At 56.6% G+C, this 26,054-nt stretch overlaps 2 protein-coding genes across 3 annotated transcripts in view; one reads left to right on the top strand and one right to left on the bottom strand.

The window, feature by feature from the left end:
- Positions 1-3,016, bottom strand: part of CCDC33 (coiled-coil domain containing 33) — a 47,369-nt gene extending 44,353 nt beyond the window's left edge. Inside the window, 2 exon segments of the mRNA XM_074602146.1 lie at positions 914-1,374; positions 2,459-3,016. Coding sequence (XP_074458247.1) covers positions 914-1,374; positions 2,459-2,768 — 771 coding nt within the window. The 5' untranslated portion in view covers positions 2,769-3,016.
- Positions 3,017-8,414: 5,398 nt separating this feature from the next.
- Positions 8,415-25,419, top strand: STRA6 (signaling receptor and transporter of retinol STRA6). Of its 2 annotated transcripts, XM_074600341.1 has the most exons (18): positions 8,415-8,590; positions 13,078-13,413; positions 15,843-15,921; positions 16,359-16,444; positions 16,594-16,733; positions 16,904-17,070; positions 17,221-17,346; positions 18,192-18,259; positions 18,382-18,458; positions 19,165-19,226; positions 19,503-19,683; positions 20,491-20,566; positions 20,643-20,776; positions 22,000-22,117; positions 22,309-22,410; positions 23,214-23,377; positions 23,909-24,046; positions 24,388-25,419. In XM_074600341.1, exons 2-18 carry the CDS (start codon positions 13,283-13,285, stop codon positions 24,564-24,566), a joined length of 2,028 nt encoding a protein of 675 aa, XP_074456442.1. In that variant the 5' UTR covers positions 8,415-8,590; positions 13,078-13,282; the 3' UTR covers positions 24,567-25,419. The 2 variants fall into 2 exon arrangements, with proteins under 2 accessions (XP_074456442.1, XP_074456441.1); XM_074600340.1 differs by lacking the exon at positions 8,415-8,590 and having other exon boundaries at positions 13,156-13,413; positions 23,995-24,046.
- Positions 25,420-26,054: the final 635 nt, after the last annotated feature.

Below are 26,054 nucleotides of genomic sequence, written 5' to 3'. Positions count from 1 at the left end.
CCACACACCCCTAAGGATTGCGCTTCCACAGCCCCAACTGCCTCAGGAAAAAAAAAGAAGAAGGAAAAAAAAGGAAAGCACAAGCCTATTCTAATTTTTAAAATTATCTTATTAATAAGCTTTTTAGCAGCCCAGCCCTCCCTCCATCCTTCATAGGGAGCACTTGCCCAGCTCCCAGCTGCCTCTGATGGGGACTGGCTGGTCCCAGCCCTTAAAAGAGTGGGGCAGAGAAGGGCAGGGTGATGCTGGGGAACTTCATCCTTCTTGGGGGTGTCTCTGTTGGAGGGGCTGCCCTACACCAGCCAGGAAGGTGAGGGGTGTTTGGGTGGGTTAGACAGGCAGGTTGGAGGTCCTGGTCCTGTTGCAAGTGCTATGGGTGAGGTCTGGGGCAGGGTGCAGGTCTTGTGCTCGGTAAGGGGTGGTTAATGTTGTGTTGGACCACTCTGGGGTGGGCAGAGCCAGGTGAATACCCCATAAAGGACATTTTCCTACAGCTCTAAGTGTGGTTTGACTGTGGGACCATCTTTACTGGCTTTGTCTGTGTGGTTGCTGTCTCACCAAGACTCTCCTGCATCCTGAGCTTGCCCCAGCTTGCTTCTGTCCTGGACAAAGAGGGTTCCTTACTTTGGTGGCAGGCAGGGGGTGGGTATCAGGCTTCTACCCAGCAACGCTGGCGAATGAGGGAGGGGAAACTGAGGCAGGGCTGTGCTGTTTACCAAAGACACCCCTAAAAGCCACAGAGGCCTCTCCCTTTCGGCTTTTACTCCAACTGGTGGCTATGTGGGGCCATCAAGCTACCCTTGGGCCAAAGCCTCTCCTAAGCAGATTGGTCTGCTCTTGTTTTGCTGCAGCACAGGGACCCCTGATGCCCAAATATGGGCTCTCTGCCCTCCAAATTCGGAGGGTCTCCTACCTCAGGGGAGCGGGCATGGCCCTCGGTGGGCAGCGAGTGGTACGCAGACTCGGATGTACGGAGCAAACGGCTGGGGACAGGGATGTCCAGGGCTGGGGATGCTGGGGCTGTGCCTGCTGCTTGCTGGTCCTCTTCCCGGGTGCTGGGGGAGGGTGGTGGGGGTGAAGCCGGCATGGTGGGTGGCCGGTGCTCATGTAGGGATGCGGTGAAGGCCAGACGGCCGCAGTGCATCGCTGGCTGCTCACTGCCCACCCGCAGCAAAGCCATCATGGCACTGTAGCGGTACCAGTCCTCGTCCCTCCTGGCGGAGAGTTTCATCCGGGGCTGGTTGGTGCGAGGGTAGATGGCGAAGAAGGCTTCGCCCACCTGCCTGCTCCTCCTCATCCTCTCTGCCCTCCCAGGGAAGTACAAGGCCTCAATATGAAGCCGTACGTCGTGGTTCTTGTCATTCTTGCAGAAACCTGCCAGGAGTGAATCACAGAATGGTAGAGGTTAGAAGGGACCTCTGGAGATCATTTGGTCCAACACCCCCACCAAAGCAGGGTCACCCAGAGCAGAATGCACAGGAACGTGTCCAGGTGGGTTTGGAATATCTCCAGAGAAGGAGACTCCTCTGGCCAGCCTGTGCCTGGGCTCTCAAAGTAAAGAAGTTTTTTCTCCTGTTGAGATGGAACTTCCCATGTTCCAGTTTGTGCCTGTTGCCTCTTGTCCTGTTGCTGGGCACCACTGAGAACAGTCTGGCCCCATCCTTTTGACACTTGCCCTTGTTGATAACCATTGATGAGATCCCCTCTCAGTCTGCTCTTCTCCAGGCTAAACAGCCCCAGGGCTCTCAGCCTTTCCTCATCAGAGAAGCGCTCCAGTCCCCTGATCATCTTCACAGCCCTCTGCTGGAGTCTCTCTAGTAGTTCCTTGTCTGTCTTAAACTGGGGAGCCCAGAACTGGACACAGTATTCCAGATGTGGCCTCACCAGGGCAGAGCAGAGGGGGAGGATGACCTCCCTCCACCTGCTGGCCACGCTCTTTTTAATGCACCCCAGGAGACCATTGGCCTTCTTGGCCACAAGGGCACATTGCTGCCTTCTGGTCAACTTGTTGTCCAAGTCTTGCTTAAGAAGGCCAGTAGTGACAGGAGCTCATCCATCAGCAGCCCTGGTTAGCTCTGCTCTGTGAACACTAGCAAATGGGTTATACATATAGATCCTGGGGGGGTTGTATCATTGGCGGTGTTGGCCCTGCTCCAAGCTAGACCTGCCTCATCCATCCCACTAAGCATAAACAGCTTAAGACTCCAGCTTGGGGGGGGTTGCATCGTTGGTGGTGTTGGCTCCTACTCCAAGCTAGACCTGCCCCATCCATCCCACTAAGCTCAAACAGCTTAAGACTCCAGCTTGGGGGGGTTGCATCGTTGGTGGTGTTGGCTCCTACTCCAAGCTAGACCTGCCCCATCCATCCCACTAAGCTCAAACAGCTTAGACGCCAGCTCAGGGGGTTGCTGTAGGGGCCTCTGCCATCAGCCCATCCCTGTGGCATCCAGCCTCTTACCTCTGGGCAGGGTAAAGGTGAATTTCTTTTGCTGGAAGGAGTAGATCTGGTTGAGGTCGCTCTGCTCGATGGTGTCGGTGGTGCCAGCGCTGCTCTGGGTGACCTCCCCATTGTTGATGCGGAGCCGGATGCCAGCGTTGGAGCCCTGCAGCAGCGGGTTCTCTACAGTGAGCCGCAGGGCGTAGCGACCCTGCCGGTTAAACTGGGCACTGACCACCTCAAACTCAAAATCCAGGGTCTTCTCCTCAGCCTGCAGCTGGGAACGCTGCAGGGCCAGCGGGATACGAGGTTCCCCTGCCTTGTCCGCCATGGGGAGAGAGGTGGGGGTTCATCTGGAGACGAACCCTCCTTGACAGCAGGGACCTTGAGGATCTCTGCCCTGGAGCAAACCCTCCTGGCAGCCTGGGGCAGGTTTCTGAGCCAAGAAACTTGCTGCCACTCTTCTCTTCCCCTCTCCAGCGGGGAAAGTGCCTGGGGGTGCCCCTGGGTATGTGTTGGCTTCACATCTCCGCAGGCAGCTTTCAAAAGTGGCAAAAAAAAAAAAGGAAAAGAAATCACCGTCCCTGAAAAAACACGCGGGGAGATGCTGAGAGAGCTTTTCTGCCCCAGTGCACTGGCAAGGACAGGGGCTTTGAACTCCAGTTTGTTTGCTGGGAAACCAGGTAACTAGATGCGAAGCGGTGGCTGCCTTCCAGCAAACAGCCCGGGATATCCAGGGTGATGCCGAGCGATGCAACACAGACGCATTGTGTGTGTGCAGGGTGTGCTGGGGGGTGCGTGCATTCCTGCACCTGGGAGTCGGTGGCTCCTCGAGCCCTTTTCCTTGGGAGATTCGCCACCAAGGGGTTTGCGGCATGTTGCAGAGCCTCCAGGAGATGTTGGTGTTGAGGATGGGGCAATCAATGCCAGTTGCTCCCACGTGTTGCTGACCCCCGTGGGGACAATCCTGCTCCTCCTGCACCCATGGGACATTTGCTGGATCTCCTCCTGATGGGACCAGGCAGCCAAGCCTGTGGGCACCTTTTAGTTTGTCTCTAAGGCAAGTTTTGAGCTGGGTTTGCTGGTGGAAGTGGCACCCCATGGGGTTCAGGAAAGGGATGAGCCTGAGGGGCAGTGCTTGCCTGTTGGATCAGCTCCCAAAAGGGATAGGGAACACTCACCCACCTAATCCTAATGCCTGGTGACTTCGCAGGCAAGTCCAGGGCAGAAACTGTTCCAGTAGTGTCTCTACAAAACAAGCAGTTGAAATGGTTCTTTGCGTTGCCCGGCTTGGGGATGTGCATCTGCTGCTGGGGAGCTTGCTGGGCTTTGGGAACCAAGGGGTTGACCCCCAGCTGGGATTTCACCGCGGCAGTGAGGGCTGGAGATGCCCTGAGAGTCGTGGCCAGGCTGCAGAAGGGAAATCGGAGCTGGTGGGATTCCTGTGTGTGGGTTGGGAGACTTTCAAGGGTGATGTCTTGAGTCAAAGCTGGCTGCAAAGGGCTTTTGGTCCAGGTCTGCTCTCTTCCAGCTCAGTGTTACGTGGGCTGCTCTTTCCCCGCACAGGACTGCGTGTTTTCTGACTGGTGCAACTGGAGCTGAGCTCCCTGCCTGCTAAACCTGCTGCTGAGCCAGCTGAGCATCCGGAGGTTACTCCCACCGCGGATATTTTGGGACTGACCTCAAGGGGTTTGGTGGTCCGGGGTGGGCAGGGAACTGGAATGGCACCGTCCCATCCTCGCCTGGAGCCCCCCTGTCATATCTCATTCCCCCATGGCCGCTGAGAACGGCACGTTCCCACAGCTTTCGGGATGTTTCCAGTGAAACGTGAGCTGGAGCTGGGCTAGCAGATGGCCCTTCTCTAAGACAGCTCCCCACTCCGTGTAAAACGTCGCATACCAGTTTCTTCACGCTGGTGCAAGCTTGAAACAACAAGGTTATCCTGGGGGGGGAGGGAACGGGTTTGGGGGATAAAACAGCATCTGAGACCCTGGGGCGTAAGATTTTTTTACTCTATTTGTTTCTAGTCTGGGGGCAGCCCAGGGATCTGCCAGGAGGCCAGCCCAGACCTGTATCGAAATCCCCGCCTCCAAAAATCCCCTTTGGAAGGGTGCATGAGCCATGGGTGGGTTCACTAAAAATATATCCTGGTCTCCCACACCTCCCTGATTCTTCCAGGGAGGCTGGTTGTACGTCCTGTTCCTTCCTCAGATTTTATTTGGGGAGGGGAAAAAAAAAAAAGGCAGGTTGGAGTCCCGGACACAACCTTGGCTGATGCATCCAACCTCCTGCCATGGTGAGGACGCTGCAGAGGTCAGGATGAGGACAGGAGGCAAATGGGCCACAATTCAGAGGTTTTGGGGCACCAAGTTGGGTTTAAAGTGGAAAAGGGTGGTCTGTGTGGCGCTAAGCTTGAGCTGGTGAAATGGAGGTGGTGGCGGGGGGTCAGTCCCCTGCCAGTCAAGCCTGTCGGGAAAAGTGCTAATGTCTCCAGAGTGCTCAGATATGCTGATGGCTGGATCGTTTCCTTGAGAGGGCTGAGAGCATAAATGCTTTTAATGCTCATGAGGGGCTTGGTGGTTCCTTCCCCTGATGGCTGGAGACTGCTCAGTGCTCCCAAAGCAGACGCCTGTGAACAAGGTGGTTTCTCCCAGCTGAGAAGCCAGGGACGGCTGGAACTGAGTGTGTGGTGCTGCTCTGAGCTGTTTCACCTACCAAATTGTGGCAATCTGAGCTGCTAGTGCCCCATGGAGGTCACTGAATGGTAGGGTTGGAAGGGACCTCTGGAGGTCATCTAGTCCAACCCCCCTGCCAGAGCAGGGTCACCCAGAGCAGGTGGCACAGCAACGCATCCAGGTGGGTTTGGAATGTCTCCAGAGACGGAGACTCCACCACCTCTCTGGGCAGCCTGTGCCAGGGCTCTGCCACCCTCAAAGGAAAGAAGTTCCTCCTTCTCATGTTTAGGTGGAACTTCCAATGTTCAAGTTTGTGCCCGTTACCTCTTGTCCTGTCCCCGGGCACCACTGAAAAGAGCCTGGCCCCATCCTCCCAACACCCACCCTTTACGTATTTATAAGCGTTGACAAGGTCCCCCCTCAGCCGTCTTTTTTCCAGACTGAAGAGACCCAAATCCCTCAGCCTTTCTTCATATGAGAGGTGTTCCAGTCCCCTCAGCATCATGGTAGCCCTTTGCAGTCCCCTCTCCAGCAGTTCCCTGTCCTTCTTGAACCGGGGAGCCCAGAACTGGACACAGCACTCCAGGTGCAGCCTCCCCAGGGCAGAGCAGAGAGGGAGGATGACCTCCCTCCACCTGCTGGCCACAATCTTCTTGATGCCCCCCAGGATGCCACTGGCCTTCTTGGCCATGAGGGCACATTGCTGGCTCATGGTCATCCTGTTGTCCACCAGGACTCCAGGTCTGTTTCCACAGAGCTGCTCTCCAGCAGGTCACCTCCAACCCGTCCTGGCGCATGGGGTTATTCCTCCCCAGGCGCAACACCCTACACTTGTCCTGTCACCATCGTGCTTATCTGTGGAGCCAGGACTTGCTCTTGCGCCCCCGTACCATGGTGGGGACCCTGTGCCGCTGGGTTGGGCTCTGCTTTCCTGGGGCAAGGCAGCAGGAGGAATCGTGGTGATCAAATTGGTGTCTGTGTGAAGGATCACTCCCTGGTCTTCACCTCCCAAAAGCATCTGAAAGTTTTTTCTGCCTCAATTAAAACCCCGCCAGGCTCTAATGCGGAGAAATGGGACCTATTTCATCCTTAACTAGCCTGCTTAATTTCCTTCCCACCCTTGTGCAAACACATTACCGAGCCACCGCTAATGACAGCATCATCAAAGGCTAATTTTCACATAATCTGATCTAAGGAGCAGTTCATTCATGCAGCCTTTTCCCAGCCATGGCAGAGGCGCACGCGCAGCAGGTCCGGAGGTGCCACATCCATCGTGTTACCGTGGCACGAAAACTGGGGCCCTCCGAATTAAATACTAATTTCCCCACCACCACCATTAAATACTAATCTCCATGTCTCTCTCTCGGGAACGAGCCTGATTCATAGGACAGTGTGAGGTCTTTTCATTTTGGCAGCCGGTGGGTTTTTTGTTCTGCAAAAATGAAAGGTGGCCTTTGATGGCTGGAGCTCTGCCCGTGTAATGAGCTCAGGGTCTGGGCCTGGAAAGCTGTGTAGAAGTGATGAGAGAGGGGTGTTTTGGGCCAAAGGTGGGTTCCTGTTGTCCTGAGCTCTGTTCTTCCATGTGAAAGTCCTTTCCTTTAGTGAAATGTGCCCATGGGTGCAGTGAAAGGCAGTGATTTGCTTGTGGCTGCTGGGTTGCCGAATCTCCTCCCCAGCCTCTTATCCGATGGCTCAAGATAAAACAGGCTCAGAGCATGCAAGGAGAGGACGTTTCATCTCCAGGAGCAGAAAAAAGATTTGGGAGAGACTTTATAGTGCGGGGCAGAGGCCAAGGATGCACATAGCAAGGTGTCGGAGGGTCTCTGCGCCCTGCAGCTGCCACTCAGGACTGGGAGAGGTGTAAGGAGCAGGGAAAGCAGCCCCTTTCCATGCTTATCCAGCAGGAGCGGCAGCATCTGGGGCTGCCACCGAGCTCCTGGCTCACCCACACCTTGCAGAGCTCTTTCCAGCCTGGTCCCCGCTGCCTGGGGAGGGGGCAGCAGACCTTGGCAGGCAAGGTGGGTCGTCACAGCCTGAGTGGCAACCACACATATGAGGCCTGCGGCTGGTTTCCCAACGGCCGTTTTTGGGTTGAAAATCCTGAACGGCTGGAATACCAATTTTTTGCAGGGAATTAAAGGGTCTTGAGAAGCTTTGGTGGAGACAAAGCCCTTCTGTGCATCTGTAGGGTGATCACTTCGCTAAGATCAGGATGTACGTCGCTAGAATATTTTTGTCTGGGGCCAGAAACCCCGTGACTCTGAATTTCAGCCCCATCCCTCTCCGCTGGCCCTTTCCCCAGTCCCTCAGCTTTCCCAGGAAGCACCTTTGGGATCCAAGAGCAGCATTTCTCTTTAAAAACAAGCCCAGGGAAGGGGAGAGGGGGGTGTGTGTGAAAAAAAAACCACCTGTGGGTCACTTTGTTCAGCATTGCCACAAAGTTTTTGGCTAAAAATTAAGCTAAATCTTCAACATTGATTAATTTTCCTTTGCTTCACTTGCTGTCACGTGTGGAGTGTGTGTATTTTTCTGGCTTATATTCTTTTTTTTTTGGGTTTTTTTGGTTTTTTTTGTAAGCTGCTGTCTCCTGAGCGAAGTGTAGCTGGTGGGTCGAAGGACGTGTTGGCCAAGGGGATGGGTTACTCCTGGGGTAAAGCATCCCCCAGTTCACACCCCAAGACGTTTTGCACCCCGAGGTGTTTTGCATCCCTTTCCTGCTCCTGTGGGACCGTCACTCTGCGCCCGTGGCATTTGCTGTGTGAGCCCTGGGCAGGATCCGGCCATCTCCCATGGGCTGCGGGGAAGATGCTCTGGTGGTGGTGTCCCCGGACCAAGGACACGCATCCCCAAGCTTGCACCAACCCCAAACTTTCCTTCCCTGTTCCCACCCCTCTCGAGTCGCACTGGGGAGGGGGGGGGGGACGGGACGTGGAAAGCAAATAAATCTGCGAGATTTGAGCGAAGGATTGGGCTCAACTAATTTACACCAGTAAGGAGCTGGCGGTTTAATTTACCCCAGGAGGAAGCAGAGATGTTTGTGTCCCATGGAGGGGGACACAGCAGCATCTCGCTCCCTGAAAACCTCAGCGCGGGGTGGAGGGAGCAGCTAAAACCCAGCTGAGCTGGGGAAGAAGGGGGCTGGGTCGAGCTGCCTCCTCTCCCGAAAAGCTCTGCCTAATCAAAGGGAGAGCAGAGCACGGGGTTGGTTGTTTTTAATTTTCTAAACCCCCGGGGTGGCCCCCAGCCAAGGCCTTCCTGGCGATGGAGGGGATAAAGTTCCCCGAGCCGCCGCGAGCCTCCGCTCTCTCGCCGGTGCTCTGAACTTTGCCTCGAAGCTCGCATGGCCGCATCCTGCACTGGGCTCCCGCAAATAGATGCTCTAGACCCAGCTTAGCGAGGCCACACGTCTCTCCCGAGACCACCATCGAGCCAAGGCTCCGGGTGCCCTTTCAAGGAGGTCGCTGGTTGGAAGAAGAAGGTAACTTTTTTTTCTTTTTTTTTTCTGGTTGTCTGTCTTCTTATTTTTTTCCCCCCACCCCCTTTTGGTCGTTGCTTCTTGCAAACTTGGCGTGGCGGGGGGGACGCTGGGCTTAACGGACCCTTTCAAGCTTCAATCTGCAGCTTCTTTGCTTACGGTGGGGTAAATCCTGCTCTGGGAGTGCAGGAGCAGCCTCCCCCCCCCCCCCCCCCGAAAAAAAAAAAAGAGTCCCAGCTCTGCCCTTAAGTAGGGATTTCAGCTCCCTCTTGGGAAGGAATCCTGGGGTGGGGGGGGAATGTTCCTGGGGGATGCTTGCTCCCTTCCAGTGTCGCAGGAGCTGAGGTTATGGGGTGCTGTGCCCTGACCTGCCCCCCCCTCCCCGCAGCGCTGCTTTCCATGCTGATCTACAACTTTATCAGCAGGTTTTGGTGCAATCCTGCAAACTCCTGACTTTTCTCCTTCACTGGCTTGTCGGGGGGGCGGCTTCATTGTGCAGCAGGTGCTGCCGTCTTTGCTTTGAAACGAGGGAGCTGGGGTGGTGGGGGCCGGGGGGGCCAGGAGCCTAAAAATAACCTCAAAACAGTTTCCTTGGCTTAAATGTTTAAGCTGCCTTTGCTTTTAAAATGCAAAAGGAACTTCTTCCTCTGGCTTGCTGGTGTGTTTGTGATCTCCGCGGTGGATTTATTATCTACAGGCTCCAGCTTTGCAGAGGGAAGGGGGGTTTGTGAAGAGCCGGAGCAGCTCCGCTGCTCTCCCCAGGGTGGGGGGAGATCGGGGTGCGGGAGGGATTTTGGGGGAGAAGGTGGTGGTGGTGGTGAGGATTTGGATCGGATGAGGACTGGCCTCGCCATGGCTGAGCTGGGGGGAAAAGACTGTCGGAGCGGGATGGCTGGGTGGGATGAAAAACTTCCTCCGGATCTTTCCCTGCCCCGGGCAGGGGCTTTCCCGAGGGGATGGGGAAAGCCGTGGGCTGGGGTGCAGTGAGTTCACCAGCCCCCACCGGGCTTCCCGCATGGACTCATCAGTGCAATGAGTTCAGCGTCCTCAGTCCCCTGGGGCTGAGCCTGTCTCGGGGAAAGGGTGGGCAGTGACTTCCCGGCCATCTCTGGCTGGACGGTCCTGGGTGTGTGTGGGCTCCTCGGCACTTGCGTTCGGGGAACTTGAGGGACAGCATGATCTTCATGCTGGGAAAAACTCCGCTTTTCCAGAAAGGTGATCAAAGTCTTCAAAAAGCTCTAGGCAACAGCTGGCCGGGGGGGCTTTGGTGCTTGTAGGGCTCCAGAGTCACTGGCAGAGGGAAGGGATGGGACCGACTGTCCTCTTGCCCCTCCCAGCTGAGCATGAGGGGCTTCAAGCCAACTTTTCTCATCTCATTTTGGGGCTGGGACACTGCATTTGGTGGATTTGGGGGCTGAAGTTGGCTGGCTTGGCTTGTCCTGATGCGAGACCAGGCTTTGCGTCTCCAAGTGTCAGATGAAGCTGCTAAACCCACCTTTGGGGATGAGCATCTCGTGAGCTGGGTCACCAGCTCCTGTACTTTGATGTGTCCTCCAAAGCCATCGCCGTGCCACCTGGCTTTGCAGGGACCAGCCCGGCAACCACCCGTGCAGCTCCCGAATGGCAATTGAATTAGAGGAGATCTCACTTAAACAACTCTTCCCACCCACCTCCTCCCCCCCCGGCCCCCAGTCTCGGCCCAAGGGCTCCCTGAACAATTGTGAAATGAGATCTTTATCATTTTTATTAAAAGCTGTACATGAGGCATCACCATTAGGCTAGATGGGAGGAGGGGCGGGGGGGGGGTTGGGGGCCGGGTAATTCCCTTATGGCTCCCCTCTTTCCCCCCTCCAGTTTAATTCATAGTGGTGGGATGCAAAAGCTCCCCGGAGAGTGATGGATAGTGAGAAATGAAGAATATGAAGGAGCTTTATTGAACCCATCAATCTCGGGCGAGGCTGCCGCGATCAAAGGCCCAGCCTGTTTTGGCGGAGGTTATGCAGAGGAGCAAAGAGATCAGGTTTCGGGGAAAAGCAGGGCATGGAGGGACTGTGAAGCTCCTGGCTTGGCTCCGGCCAAAAGAGCCAGCACCCGTGGAGCAGGGTGGAGAGCGGTGGCTTTGTCCTGGCCAGGGATGCTGATCCCGCTGTGGTTTTTGGCATACCTCTCCCTCTTCTTCCTCCAGCACCCCAGGATTTGCAGCCTGGGCAGTAATAGGAAGGGTTAACTGCCACGGTGAGGCTGAAGAGCCTCATCACATCCTTCTCCCCAGCTGAAATGCCCATCCCCAGTGAGGTGTCTGCTCCAGCACAGCACCAGGGCATCCACTGGGCTCCAGGCTTGGTTGTTGCTGTGTCAACACCATCACTCATGCAGCCTTGGGCTGCCATGGCTTGCCTAATAGTGTCCAACAGATGGGTTGGAGACTCTGAAGCACCTCCTGATTTCTCCAGACACCTGGTTTTTGTGGATGATGACCAAGATGTTGCCACCCTGCTTGGTGGACCGCGAGAGGGGACCTTCCCCTGGAGTGGGCCAGCATCCATCTCCTGAAGATGAGCAGGCTGGGCTGGAGGATTTGAAGATCACCTGGTGCTGGGACAGTGTTGACCCACCTTGGTCCCATACCCAGCCAGAGTCAGGCACAGGCAATATTCCGAGCAAGGACATGCTGGAAGGGGAGCAGGCACGCCACCCAGGGAGCTTGTCAGCTTGGTCTCGTGATGTTGCTGCCCAGCTCAGATTCAGGCTGCAGCTTGCCCCGTGGGGCTCCCAGAGGGTGGTGAGCACCGTGCCTCTCACTGAGCCTTTCTCTCCTTTCCTTCCTGCTTTTCCGTGGCCGCCGTGTTCCCGAGCGGCTGCTAATCAGGGCATCGGCAAGGTGGCATCTGCTGGCTCGTTCAGAGGTGGGTCATACGGGGCAGCGCTGCCTGGGTAGGTAGATCTTGCTTTCTGCTGGTTGTCCTCCTTTGGGTGACCCCCACGGGGGAGGTGAGAGGGGCACAGGCAATCCCACAGTAGCTTTTGGAGACCGTCCTTCATCCAAATGCTGCTTGGCAGGGGAAACAGCATCCCAGGAGAGATGCTGCCCTATGCCGTTGCCTTGCTTTACCTGCATAAACCACAGCCCCAATTTCCAAGCTCTGCCACCCTTTGGTGACCCCACAGGAGGGGAAAGAGGCTTGCAGACGTGTGTACTGCCATGAACTCTGCAGGCTCCTTCTACCTTTTTACGTTTACAGAGTGCTACATTCCTGGGAGGTGAGGTCAGAGCCGCTTCCCTGTGCAGGCAAAATCAAGGGATGGCTGGAGAGTCGATGCCTTGAGGCTGGGACACAGTGCTGGGTGGGTTGAGGTCAAGGTCTGGGGTCCATCTGAGCGTGGTGCTCACCCAGGGGTGGTGGGGTCTGTCCTTCCTCTGTTGGAGCCTGCGCTGGTGGGGAGCAGGATGGTGGTGGCACCCTGACGTGGACCGAATGCTGGGGGGGACCTGCTTTCTTGATGAGTTTTGGCCCTCTGGGAAGGGAGGCGGAGGTCCCAGGTCTTACGTCCTGACCTAGAGGGAGTCCCTGGAGAGGACCCAAAAATCTGGATGGGCTTGTGACATCCAGCAGAGCATCAGGCCATGGAGCAGTGTGGCCATGGTGGTGAGTGCCACTTGTCTGTCCAGATACAGGGCTGCCTGTGGGGCCGCAGCCCTGGTGTGGGGAATTTCTTTGAAGCTGGTGAGCTATATCCATCATGGTCCCCGGTGAACACCAGCTGTACAAACAGCAGCCCAGAGCAAAGCTGCCGGCTCAGTCATCCATCTCCTGCCTGTCTGGTTGGAGCCACCGAGCAGCCCTGGGTGGTTTGGGATGTCCCCAGGCTGTGGGATGAGGTGTCCCCAGGTCGTGGACTGGGGCTTGGGGGCTGCACTGAGCATCACTGTCCGGCATTCGGGGACATCTTTGGGCACTGCCTTTCTGATAGCGGTGGTAGCTGAGGCACGTTGTGGCTTGTGTGACGTGGCTCTGGGACAGCAGCGGAGGGTGTGGGGCCGTCTGGACCAAAGTCATCCAAAAATAACGGGGAGAAGGAGAAACGAGAGCGTGTTGGGTCTGGCACCGCGACAAATCCTTCTTCCTTTTTATTGCTACAAAAGGAGAGGGGCTGAGGTCCCCTCCCCGGGGCTGGGGGAGGCTGGATGCTGTGTAGGGCATCCGGTGGCACGGAGGGACACTGGGGACACGGGTCATGAGCTCCCCGACTGTGGTGAGATCTCATCCCTGCTTTCCCAGCCAGCCTGTGCCGCCGAGCCCCAAACTTGACCCTTGTGCTGGTTTTTGAGCTGTTGGCGTAAAAGCTGTTAAACAACCCAAACAAAAAGGCTCCGAGTCTATCAGCATCCCGTGGCGGGCAGGGAGCGGCTGGGGGATGATTAGGTGTGCCCCAAGCACTCAAGTTGTGTGTGGGTGGGATTCATCCCTTCTCCCTCCCTTTGAGTCCAGATAAAAGCCAGATCCTTGGAGGCCCAGCTGGATTTTGAAAGCTCCTGGTCCCCTCCAGCTGCCGGAGTGACCCGAGAAGATAAAGCCTCTTGGCTCAGCACCTCCATCCCTGCATTTCCAAGAACCCAGGAGGACGCGCCTTGGGAAAACCAAGTTGCTTTCTACCTCTCGCCATCTCTCTCCAGCCCACAGAGGGAAGGAGGAGATGGCCGTGGCAGCCAACGGCTCTGGTGGGACGCACGATGTTCCGCTGGACATCGGCTTTGCTGGCACCGAAGACCTTGTTTCTGACTGGTACATCTATGAAACCGTGGAGCCAGCTGTGCCACAGGATGAGTAAGTGTCCAGTCTCACCGGCGGGTGCCACGTGTCCCCCTGTCCCTGCTGGGGTCACCCTGGGCATCTACCAGCCTCCTGCCAGGCTGCTCTATCCCCTTTCTGTAGAGTGAGGTCTCCTGAGCAGCAGAGCCAGGATTTATTTGCCTAGTGAGTGGGAGGTGATTAAAAAGGCTTGTTTTGCCCCTCTAAAAATGTTTCGTTTCTCTAAGGTGCTTCTGACAAGAGCCAGAGTAAATCCTGCAGCAGGCATCTCTGCTACTTACTCTGCCTTTCCCTTAGCCTTCCCCAAAATGCAAAGTCAAGTTGACGGCGTTAACTTGCTGCCCTGACCCCTCTGGAACCCCCGGGAGGGCTGCTCTGGCTCCGTGCTTCTGGGTTTGAAGACATCCTCATAACACAGCCCTGTCCCCTGCCTTGATCCCAGCCCAGCTCCCCGCGAGCAGCCGCGCGGGCTTTTGGTGAGGGGCGAAGCGATTTGGCAGCACAGCCCGATCTACCGGTGGGGAGGCAGGGCTGAAGGGGGCTCGGCCCGGTCCCTGCACGGTGATGCTAAAGTAGGTTTCCTACCTGCAAAATAGGGCTGAGCACCCCCGGGATTACATGGATGCCCAGCCGTGGCATCACCTATTCAGCCTTTTCCCGCAGCTGGTGTATCAATGGGCCTTGTAAAGCCTATTCCCTCTCCATCTGTAATGATCTGCTCTTTACCGGGGTGTACTCCCAAAAGCAGCGCTGCATGGGCTGTGTTTGCCCCGGGGATGGGACCCCAGAGCCCAACCTCACAGCAAGGACCCAGCATTTCATGCCCTTCTGGCTGAGTGCCCTTCCCAAGGACAAGAGAAGAGCTATAGAGAAGGGAAACTGAGGCACGGAGCAGTAGGGCAATTATCCGAGGTGCCCTACAAGGCTCAAAGCTGAGCATCCCAAGGCCCATCTATCAGCACCTATTGTCCCTCTGTTGACTTAACCCTCTGCGGGTGGGTTTTACACCGCTCAGTTGACTGATACCTGATCCTGAGGACAAGCAGGAGGAGATCCCAGCGGTGACCAGCCCAAAGGGTTCTTCCTCATCCTTAATCTTCCACCTTGCGAAATGGCCTTTGAAATCTCGTTGCCCAGCCCTGGTTTCCCCAGACAAACCCCCACATGCATGACCCACACTTCTTCGAGAAGCCTTTTTGGGGTATTTCTGGGTGTCCTTTGCAGCAAGCCGTGGTTGGTGAAGGGATGGAGGCAGCATCGGCGGGTGGTTTGCTTGTCTGATGGCTCCTGGCTGCTCTGGATTTAGATGCTGACGCCCTGGTGACACCAGAAAGAGTTTTGGTGTCCCTGTGCTCTTAATCGTGTGGGCGGGTGCCCTGGATTTCCAGAGCCTGGATATTTTGGGACAGCGGGAACTTTCTGGTCTATCCAAGGCCAGCCATTGGCAGTGGAAAAAAAGGCAGAAATCAGAGCTTTGCCGATGGCAGCTGGTCCTATAAAGACTTTTCTGGGCAGGTTGGTGACAGCCTTGGACATACGATGCCTGAGAAATCCGAATTTCGCTATCAGACCCTTCGGAGAATGATGGTTCCCTGCAGCCTTGCTCCTGGGCTCTGCTCTGGGGCTGGTCTCCCGTCTCTGCCCACCCCACGGATTTCCCCCACACTGCGAGTTATGGGGCTCAGGGGGTTCCACTCCCCCGGCACGGGGATTTGCTGCCCGGCGTTGGGAGAGGGTGGCTGGGCACGATGGCGCCTGGCCTTGGGGAGAGGAGGAGGGCTGCAGCAAGGCGGAGATTAAGGGATATAATGGAGGCCAGAGCGTGAATAAATAAAGCGAAGCCTGGCACGCCTGCTCGGCTGGCCTTGGCTGGCCAGGGGATGTGGCAGCCAGCCCCTCCGCCATCATCCCGGCCCTGGGGCTGGTCCCTCTCCCATGGGAAAAAGGCATCAAAACACCCTGCAAGTGGTCTTCAGCTGGTCTTCAGCCTGCCGGCTGGCGTTTAATAAACGCGGTGCCTTAGGCAGCGAGGAGAAGTGATGCTTTGCAGGCTGAGTCCCTCGAAAAGGCAGAGTGAGAATAGATTGGGGTGTAAAAGAGGTAAACGGGTGGCTTCATCCCTCGTTGCTGATCTCTTCTTCATCCCTGTATGTGCGGGGAGGTGGCCCGGGCACTGCGGGGGATCCATTCAGGGCCCCTCCTGGATGTTATCTCTCTCGCTTGATCATAAAATCATCTCGTGAGGGTGACTTCATCCCTGGTTATTGGCAGTTGTGCAACCCAGCTCTTCAGAGGTTTACCCCTTCTCAGCATCAGACTGAAATCTCTGCTGCCGCCACGCGCATGGGCAATACCCTGGGATCTTTGCTTTGCCCTTTTGGGACTAAATACAACCCAACACATCATTTTATTTTTTTATTCCCCCCCCTCCCCCCTCTTTCTAGCATGTTTCCCAGCGCAATCCCAGACTGCGACCCCACCGTTTCTCCCAGACTGTATCATGTCTGCATGGCACCCGTCTCTGTAAGTACCCGCCGAGTCCCGCGCGGTGGGTTGTCTGCCCCGACATCGTGTTTTCTGTCCCCCAGCTCAGGTCATCTACCCCCAGTTAGCAGGTCTGGGCCCTTCAGCTTGAGCTGGAGCGAAGTTTGAGCTGGGATGCTCTAACAAGGGACTCGCACAGCTCTAGACTTTGTTTCATGCCCATAGTTAATGGAAAGCTTTGATTTATTTTTATTTTTTCCCAGCACGGTCCCTCTGAGGCTTTTAGAGCCTGTAACTCATCAGAGTAGGTTGAGAAGCGCTTGTCCCCGCTTCAGCTGTGGCTGGATTTAGGGTGTTGGATGGAGATGGAGTCTCTGCAGAGGCTCCCATCACAGAGCAGCATGTCCAAGACATCCACCCAGACCGCCCCGCCCCTCCTCATGTATTTATTGCTCCCTCAATTGGGTTTCTGGCAGCTGGCTGTGCTCGTGGGCTTGTCCTTGCTGGTGAAACGCAGGCGTCTCCATCGGAGCTGCTGGAACGGGGTCCCAGGACTGCTCAGGTACCCTGACCCGTCCCCAGGGTCCCTGTCACTCCGTGGGTGGAGGGATGCTATGGTGCAGCATGGGATAAACCAGCTGTGGAGCAGACGATGGTGGGGACAGGGTGGCCACCATCTGGTGGCAGGCTCATCCCTTCCTTGGCTTGCAGCCCGGCCAACTTTCTGGAGGAGGAAGGCAACCGAGGGCTGGTGGCTGCGGTGTTTGGCATCCTGTTCTCCTCCCTGTGCGTGCTGGTCTTGGACAGGGACCCTCTGCCGCTCATCACCCACTCTTCCCAGAGCACCCGGGGTAAGGCGAGCACCCTCCTGGCCTGCAGACACCCAAATCCTCCCCACCCAGGAGGCATGCAGCTTTGGGTGGCATCCCCCGAGCAGCCTGTTCACTCTGGTCCATACTGAGGGCACTGCCTTCTCTTCCCTGTTTTGCTTGCCCTCCTCTCTTCCCACCATCCCATCTAGAGTACTGGAAGATCCTGGCTTTGCTCTACTACCCTGCCTTCTACTACCCCCTGATTGCCTGTGCCACCGTCCGGCACAGGGTCAGCTACCTCATGGGCTGCCTGCTCTCCTGGTGTCACTGCGTGGTCCACATCTGGCAGAAGGTGGATTGTCCCCAGTCACCCAAGGTACATGTCCCACTGCCCGGGGAAGGAGCGAGGAGGCTGGTGTGGCCCAGGGTTGGAGGTGGCTTTCTCACCACATCCCTGAAGTGACACGAAGGTGTCACCTGCCTGGGCTGGGGCGGTCCCACGTGTGACAGCTCTGCTTCTTCCCAGATATACAGGTACTACTCCACTCTCTCTTACGTCCCCATCATCCTCTGCCTTGTGCTCTTAAGTCTTTGGTATCCAGCCCTGCTCATCAGGAGCTTCACTGAACAGGAGGAGACCTTGGATAAGGAGGTAATGAAGATCCACAGGGTGACTCGGGGAGTGGTAGCACAGGAGAAGCCCTTGATGGACCTGCGTGGTTTTGGGACCTCTCCTGCCCTTGCAGCCCCTCTGTCTGCCTTGGGGACTGGGAGAACTGGGGTGCTCCCCGGAGCACGTGTTCCCCACTTTGTTCCGGCACTGAGAGCCGCCTTCCCTCCACCCATCTCACGGCACGGATCACGGCTCTGTTTATCTCGCTGGATTTGGAGAGGGAGTGAAAAATCCATCTTTGGAGTAAACTCCTTAGTACAAGAGGCTTAAGGCATCAATGCATCCCATTCAGGCCGGGACTGGGGTCGCCTTGTTTTCCCAGCAGGCTGGATAATCCCCAGCCCTTTGGGAAATGCCGGGCTTTGTTGGGAAGAGAGGAGGAAAAACCTACTTAAAAAAAAAAAAAAAAAGCCGTCAGCCCAAGCGTGGACTGAAGTGACCCCCAGCCTCTTGCTGGGAGCTGGCTGGTTGGAATGGGAGTTTTCGGCTGTCTTACCGGTGTGCCTGGTTTTGGGCCGCTTTGTTGATGAGAACAAGGCGGATTTATTTCCACCTTTGCCGTGCCAGCAGATTTGATGCCAGCATCGCTCCAGCGCTTTCGTTATCCAAATGAGGGCTGGGAGCCCATCACCCATGTCCCATACGGAGGGTGCTGTGGGTGGCAATGGGTGGGTGGCCGGGGGTAGCTGAGCAAGGAGATGCCTGCTGGGTGGGATGGAGATGCTCTGTTGAAAGCCTCCCCAAAAGAGTCACCTCCCCATGTCCCGAGTGCCTGAGCGTGTCCCTGTGTTCAAATCAGGCAATTTATTGCTGTTTTCTTTAAGGTTACAGGGAAGGGTTATTACAAGAAGTACCTAAAGGCTGTCCTGTCCAAACGCCCTCGGAAGGGGAGGTAAGGACGGCACCTTCCCGAGACCAGCGAGCACCTGTGCCAGCCCTGCCTGGCTGCAACGGGGGCAGAGACAGTCCCTGCTACCGAAGAACGTGCATTTCACCCTCTTCTTTCCCCTCCAGCTCCGCCAAGATAGAAGAAAACCTCCTGTCGAGGGTCCGGACGTATTTACGCTCCTACATCTACGCTCCCGAGGAAGGTGGGCTGCGGGCAGGCGCAGGTCGCGCTCTCGGCCGCGGCAGCGGCTGGGTGAAACGGGCTGCCTCCCCCTCCCCGGGGAGAGCAAATGCCTTTCTTGGCTCCTTCCCCAAAGCATCTGTGCCGCGGCAGCTGCTGCCCGCCGCACGTGCGACGCCTCGGCTTCCCACAAACTGTTGCGGTTTGGGGTGGGGAGCTGGACCCCCCTCCACCCCCACCCCCCCCACACCCCCCGTGGTGAGCTGTGGCTGTGAGGCTCCGGCACGGTTTGTGCTAATATTGTAGCCTGATTGCTTGATAAGGCTACAGTAAGGGAATAAAAATCTATGCAAAGGGGATAAAAATCCCTAACGGCGCAGGAATGGGGAGCCGCTCCTCACCCCCTCTGCCCATGGGAGAAGCAGGGGCTGTCCCGGGTGGTGGCCACCCCAAGGGACGTGGCTGCTGGGACTCGGTGCTGTGGGTGCACGAGGTTCCATGGGCTTGTGGGAAAGGCGGATCGAAGTACGGAGAAAACTCTCCCGGCTATACATCCCCTTTCCCTGGGGAAATCCCAATTAATATTTGGCCTCCCCGTTCCAGCGCTCTCCCCCAGGGCGTTTGCTTTGGCTGCTGGCTTGGGTGGACCGCCATCCTCCTCTTCTCTTCCCCCATGATCCCACATCCCGACTCCTCTCTGATAAGACCCCTCCCCTTCTGCATTCCAGGTTTCCGGATCCCCCTGAAGCTCGTCCTGTCCATAACCACGGCCGTGATTGCTGTCTACCAGGTGATGCTGATGGTTAAATGCCAAGAAGAATCCCCTCCCTGCCTTCTCGGCTTCATCCTCTGGAGGCAGAGGAGCCCAGAGGTCATTGCCATGCCACAATTTTGGCTATGGGGATGGTATTAACGTGCCTCGAGGTATTACCATCCCTCGGCTGAGCCGCAGTAACTGGCCATGTGCTTCCAGGGCTCAGCCAGCCTTAAGTCTTTAAGCCAAGGTGATGACTCAGTGGAGGGATGCCGTGACCCTGGGGGCTCACATGGCACCGCTCCCTCGCAGGTGGCCCTGCTGCTCCTGGTGGCCGTTGTCCCCACCATCCAGATCGTGCGGGCGGGGATGACAAAGGACATCGTGGTGTTATTGGTCCAGTTTGGCTTGGTGCCCTCGGAGAGCCCAGCCATCCCGGGTGACATGGAGAAAGAGCTCAACACCGTCAAATATTACCTGTGGTCACTGGAAGGTGGGTTTCCTAGCCAGCTCCTGCAACCGTAGGTGATTTTGGGAGGATTTCAGAACTTAATCAGAGAGATTTCTAACCCAGAGGATGGTCCAGGAAACTGGTCGGGAATGGGAGCAGCTTCCAGGGAGGCTTAAAAACCAGCTGCCGAAGCCGTGCAGACATGAAAGGCGGCCGCGGGAGGCTGGTGCCGTGCCAGGCATCTCCGAGCAGCCGAGATGCTGCCCTTCGGCTGCGGGCTTTGATATGTGCTGGAATCGAGCAGATGGCCACCGCCTTCCCCCTCCGGATAATTAAAAGCCCAGGATTGTGGAGGGGGGTGTATGGGGATAGCAGGGGTGTCCCACTCCCTCCACAGCATTACTTTAGGGTACCACTAAACTTGGGGGGAGGAATTTTATGGCTTTTCTTGAGTCACCAAGCCTCTTTCATCCTCTTTGTTTCCCTGACATCTCCATCCTTCCTACCAGACCTGCTTCCCCTCCCTCCCCCCCCAGCATCCATTTTTCCGAAAGCATCTTCCCAGGCTCTCTCCATCGCACTGCCTGCTCATTGCGGCTTGCTCCATGATTTTTCCAGTGCTGAGCTGACCCAACCGCTGGTATTTCCCCCGGTTGCTTGTCTTTCCCCTTCCCTTTCACCGTCTCACCAGCTCATGCCCACCTGGGAGATGGAGATCCCTGTATCACACAGGGGGATAGGGAGGGAAACTGAGGCACAGCACCCCATAACTCAGCCCATTGCAAGGCTCCTGAGGTATTTTACAATAAAATGCCTGACCCAGCCATTCTCCCCACTGCTCCTCCCCAGTCTGCTACATCTGCTCGCTGGTGCTGTGCTGCCTGCTGACCTGTGCCATGCTCCTGAGGACGCTGGTGATGCACAGGTATACAGGGTGGTCCCCGCTCCTCTGGCCCCCACCACGTCACCAAGCCAGGATGCAGCTGGTCTCTCTTCCCCAGGAACAACCTGAAGGCGCTTTACCAAGGGGCCGTGCTGGACGTTTTCTACAAAGCCCATATCCTCCGCCCATCCCGACGAGCCATCGTCTGCTGGATGAGCTTTGCCAGCTTCCAGACGGCTTTCGCCTGCCTGGGTAAAGGGTGTTGGGTGGGCGGGAGGGGGTGGGTGGGTGACGGACCCCCCTGCCTTGCACAGCCTACCCCAGGTTTAAGCATCTCTTCCCCTTTTCTTGCCCCATTTTGCAAAGGGATGGCTGCGGGGACTTTGTTCCTCTTTTCCCTCAACGCAATCTGTCCTTCTGTGGGGAGGACCACGCTGAACACCAAATGGTCGGGAATTAAAAAAAGGAGGGGGGGGGGGAACAATGACTCCTTTTGGCTCAAGCCCAAATATTTTGATTCGAGAAGCTGTCACAGCATCTCGTGCAACCAACTGTCTGTCTCCTCCAGTCCCAGTCTTCACATCCCGGGTCCTCCTTGCTGCGCGTCTTCCCCAGCGCAGCCTGGGTCTCCCCGGTTGGGGGAAGGCTGTCCGTCCCACAGATGGGTGGAGGACATCAAGGGGGTTAGAAATCCTCACCCCACCATGGGTCGGAGATGTTTTAAGGCCTCTCCGCCCCACGGCAGGTGACTCTGGGCAGCGTCTGCGGTGGTGCACGTGTAACACTAACCATATCAGCACCTCAAGGCTGCACAGGAGAGTCGAGCTGAAGATCCAGGGGGGATGATGGAAGGGCCAGAGGGTATCACCAGGTCTGTTGGTGACCGCTCCTCAGGAAAGTGGACCTATTTTGCAGGCAGATTGCAGAGATCACTGTGGAGGTAGGAGCTGGGGAGCTCCTTGCACCCCTTTGGCAGCAAGGAGCAGCTTTCCTTTGGCCACCCAGTGCTTGGAGCATCTCTGGCAGAGCTGGCTGCATCTCACCATGCTGCCGTGAATCTACCTCCTGCTTTAATCTCTTGGTTTTCAAGTCATTAAAGCAAAGCAGTGGAGGTGAAACACGAGCTCAAGCACAGGAAACCGCAGCCGCTGCTGATCTCGGTGTGATTTATGATTAGAAATCAGAGCTCGGGCTGATTTTTATGATGAGGCATCGCAGTTGCAGCCCCGAGTGATGGCTCTTCTCAGCAGGGATAATGTGGGGAGCGATAAGAAAGGCTGAACTTGTAATTAAATCCCGTGCAGAGCATTGTGTTTGGAGCGGGGGAGGCAGGTAAGGATCGCGCAGTCTTTTCGTGGGATTAAAATGAAAGACATGTTCAGCAATGAGTAGGAGTTTGGGGAGTAAGACTAAGAACAAGAACCGCTTCTCCATCCTCCCCTGACATGGCTTGTCTCCCCGTGTCTCCCTCCCAGGTCTCCTCATCCAGCAAGTGATTTTCTTCATCTGCTCGGTGGGGTTTACCTTCCTCTTCGTCATCCCACTCCAGTCCGGCACAAATACGTACCTCTTCAGAATGATTCAGAACATGTGGTGAGCGCTCGCAGCCCTTGGGGAGGGATGGGAGACCCGTTACCATGGCCATGCTGTGCTTTGGGCTATTGCATCAAGGGGAGGCTCTATCTTGGCCTCTTTCAACTTTGCTGCAGGCTGCTGCTGCCTGGGATGGTGTCTCATGCTTGGGACCCTCCTGGTGTCCAACCTGACTCTTCTCTCCCACGCAGGCCCTTCTGGTTGACCCTGGTCATTGCCGTCATCGTGCAAAATTTGGCAGCTCACTACCAATTCCTGGAGCAGCATCCCCTCCGGAAGGAGCTCACCAACAGGTATGGGGATGTGGGAAGCCTCTGGGGCAGAGCTGTACCTCCTGAGGTCCGAGACCCCAGACTGTGTTGCGTTTACACGTGCCCCTCCCCTGATGTCATGGTGTCCACTCTACTGTGAGCTCAAGGGGCAAATCCTGTGGGTTTGAGGGGTTTAAGTGGCTCCATGCACCAAGAGAGGTTTCTTTAGATGCTTTGGAGGGTTGTGGGTCATTTACAGCCTTGATTTCAGTGGGGTAAAGCTGGTGAGGTCTGTGCCCTGCTCCACCACCCCATTTGCAAGCCTCGTATTCCTCAGGATCCAGTGGACAGGTTCAGATGCTGCCAGCCAATGTGTCTCCTTGCTCATGCACGGAGACAGTCTAAGCTGTTTCCTTATGCTGAAAACCAGGGTGACAGATGGATCTGGGTGTCCTGCTCTGTCCAGCCAAGGCACTTCCATCACCTCCATCACTTGCCCAGCATTGCAGGGAGGCTGCTGTAGGCTCTTCTGGCCTCCATAGGAGCTGGTGTCCTCCATCCCAAACCTCCATACTCAGGATTTATCTGATTTCTGAGCCTTCAAGGAGAAATGGAGGCCAAGCTTTGACGTCCTGATGGTGCACCAGGCTGTCTCCTCTCCAAGAGCCCTAAAGGGTGTTTGCTTCTCTCCATGGGATGGTGACACCTCAAGCAGGGACCATGTCTGCCGAGGAGAGAGGGAAGGGTGGGAGGCTTTTTTTGGCAGGAGGTTTCTCTGGCAGGGAAGGGCTGCGCTTCCCGTCCTGTGGTGTTTGTGTTCCTTACTCCTCCTCCTCCACCCACAGGCGAGCTCTCTACATAGTCACCTACCTGCTCTTCCCCATCAACGTCTTGGTGGGTGTCCTGGCTGGGGTATGGAGGATGGTCATTTCTGGCCTTTATAACTCCATCCACTTCGGCCAGCTGGACATCAGCCTGCTAAACCGCAGCGTGGAGACCTTCGACCCAGGTAGGACATGGCGGGGTGGGTCCCTCTGCAACACTGTGAGCATGGGGGCCCTTCTCCCACCATCAGGCTCCCAAGGGACACAGCCAGGGGCTCCTGACTCACCTGGAGCTGCTGGGAGCGAGGGTGGCTTCAGGTCCTCATGCTCTATGTTCAGAAACGGGCAGATGGGACAACTGGAGCAAGTGGCTTCTCATGATGGTCCTGCTTTTTTATCCATCCCCAAGGGTGGGTGATGCCCTGCTGGGGTCCCCTGGGCTTCACCAGTGGCTAGACTGTGTCCCCACAGGCAGCAGACCCTCGTCTCTCCCACACTAAGAGCAGGAAGGCAGAAAGCTCAGCCCTTCTTTGGCTTTTCCTGCTGGGATTTTGGGAGCGGAGCTCATCTCCGGCTCCGGAGGCCGAGCAATTTTGTCAGGGCAGAGACGGAGCCTGGCAAACAACCTTCCCCTCTGCTCTAGGGCAGAAGAGAGGGGGGGGGACCATGAAGTCTGGCCCCTCCGCCCACCCCATATGTGGGCTGTGTTCCCCCAGGCTACCACACATACTGCCACTATCTGAAAATCGAGGTCAGCCAGTCCCACCCCGTGATGAAAGCTTTTTGCTTGCTGCTTCTCCAGCCAGCCCGGTCGGAGGGGCCGTCGGGGCTCCGGGCCACCAACGTGGAAGAAGGTAAGACCTTCCCACCACCAACCGGTGGGATGCACGGGCAATCACCATGGGGTGGTATTGCCATCTCCTCTGTGGGTTTGCTGCTCCTCCGGGGATGCTGTTGGGGCCTTGGGGTAAAGGCATGGTTGAGGGTTGTGATTCTGCTGCTCCCTCGGCTTTTACGCCACCTCCTGTTTGGCGTGTGACCATCTCCATCTCAGGAGCTGCCCCAGCTCCTCGGCCCATGCAAGGGCAGGATGGGGCTCATCTGCTTTCAACCCAGGGTGTAGGTGGCCTCTGGGCACCCCCAGCGAGGGGCAGCTGGGGGGCTGAAATCATTCCCCCCTCCTGTCCCCTTTCAGGCATCCAGCTGATGCAGCCCAAGAAGGCACCACCGAGCAGAGCCAGGTTCAAGCAGAGCCGAGCCCGGTGGTGGCTGGCCTACACTCTCCTCAACAACCCCTCGCTGACAGCTTGCCGGAAAACCGCCCTCTCCGACCCCACAGCCAACGGCACCCAGCTCAGCCACCCCAAGCCCTGACCTCCAGAGAAGCCTCCCCACCTCTCTCTGCCTCCCTCCTCCTGCACACTCCTGTCCCATCCCATCCCTGTCTCCCGTTGACTCTCCTCCTGCTCTGGCAGGAGTTTTGGGCACCTCTTGCCCCTCTCCAGCCTCCGGTCCCTCTCCAGTGGTGATGGGGGCTGGTTTTTAGCTCTACCAAGGTCCAGAGGCGAAGACAGAGCCAAGGCCAATGGGTGACCTCCAAGCCCGACCTAGATGGAGAGGCCTTGATGAGCCAAGCTAAACCCTTCAGGCATCTCAGAAACACCTTCTGAAGAGTCACTCCTGCAACGAGTCTGCCAGCTCTCAACGGTTGTCTTTCTGACGTGTGGCAAGGCAGGCACAAATCCCCAGCACCAGGGCAGTAAGGAAAGGGGGAGAAGGTGTGTGTTTGTGTGTGTGTGTGTGTAGGGATCCTCAGCCAGACTGAGCACGAGGAGTTACCTGCGTCCTGGCGTGGTCTTCCTGCAGAGAAGGTCCCTGCTGCCAACCCCATCCCCAACTTCTCCCTTTCAGGGCTGATCCTGGCTCTCCTCGAGTGCCATGCCTAACCCCGGGACTCTTATTCCCCACCCCAGTATCATGAAGGCTGAAATCCCCATCTGCTCTGTCCTGGGCCATGAGGCTGCAGAGCCATTCATTTTCTGTTCCCTGTAACTCTTGTCCCCTCGGTGCCTCTTACTGCCACTCCGTTGTTTTTTTAAAGCCAGCGGTTGCCCAGGGTCAGTGACCCTCTGAGCGAGCTGGGCTTGAATCCGTAGAAAGCAGTTTTACACCTCGCTTGGACGTGCCGAGTTGGGGAAGGTTAATAAATCACATACCTCATTCCTACACTCGGGCTGTGCTTTATTGGCCATTGCCAAACGTCAACGCTGCCAACCCGGCAGAAGGGACAGGAGGATCATCGTAGACATGTCTCCGGGTGATGGCTGGGACCGACCTTGCTCAGCAGAGGCTTTGTGGTAGGTCTGCTTGACCTGGTGGTGGTGGAGGGGGGGGATGATGGAACCAAATCTCTGATTCCCCCTCCCCACCTTAGGGAAATTTGAACACAAAGCGGATCAATTTGCTTTCCCATCAAAAAGTTTGGCCTCTAAACCACAGCTCCCATAAAGAATGGGAACGGAAACAGGACATTTTGTGGCGAAAGCACCAAAGGTCGGCATCCAAGGTGTTGCTGGGTCACGTCTTCCCATGATGTGTCGCTGGAAAATCCTGCCTTTGGTGGCTGGAAGGATGCCTGGCGTCAGCCTGCTGTTGCAGGGAGGGCTCGTGGCAAGTCGTACTGGTGGCTCCTTATTCTTCCATCTCAACACCTTCTCAGCCTCCTCAGCCTCGCTAAAGCAGGCGCCTTTGGGACTTTGCAGTCCACCTTGCATGGAACAGGGCGGCCAGGCCATCCCCGCTGCTCAGTGTGGTGATCGATCGATGATGATCAGAGGGCTGGAGCCCCTCTGCTATGAGGGC

Source organism: Larus michahellis, chromosome 9 (genome assembly GCF_964199755.1).
Source record: "Larus michahellis chromosome 9, bLarMic1.1, whole genome shotgun sequence".
NCBI classification, from domain to species: Eukaryota; Metazoa; Chordata; class Aves; order Charadriiformes; family Laridae; genus Larus; species Larus michahellis.
This window is presented reverse-complemented; position numbering and strand designations above follow the sequence as displayed.

What these genes read in the sequence shown, in the direction of transcription:
- STRA6 (XM_074600340.1), top strand. Translation starts at nt 13,283, where the DNA reads ATGGCCGTGGCAGCCAACGGCTCTGGTGGGACGCACGATGTTCCGCTG. An exon ending in CCAGCTGTGCCACAGGATGA is followed by an intron (nt 13,414 to 15,842) that starts GTAAGTGTCCAG and finishes CCCTCTTTCTAG; the next exon opens with CATGTTTCCCAGCGCAATCC. An exon ending in CCGTGATTGCTGTCTACCAG is followed by an intron (nt 19,227 to 19,502) that starts GTGATGCTGATG and finishes GCTCCCTCGCAG; the next exon opens with GTGGCCCTGCTGCTCCTGGT.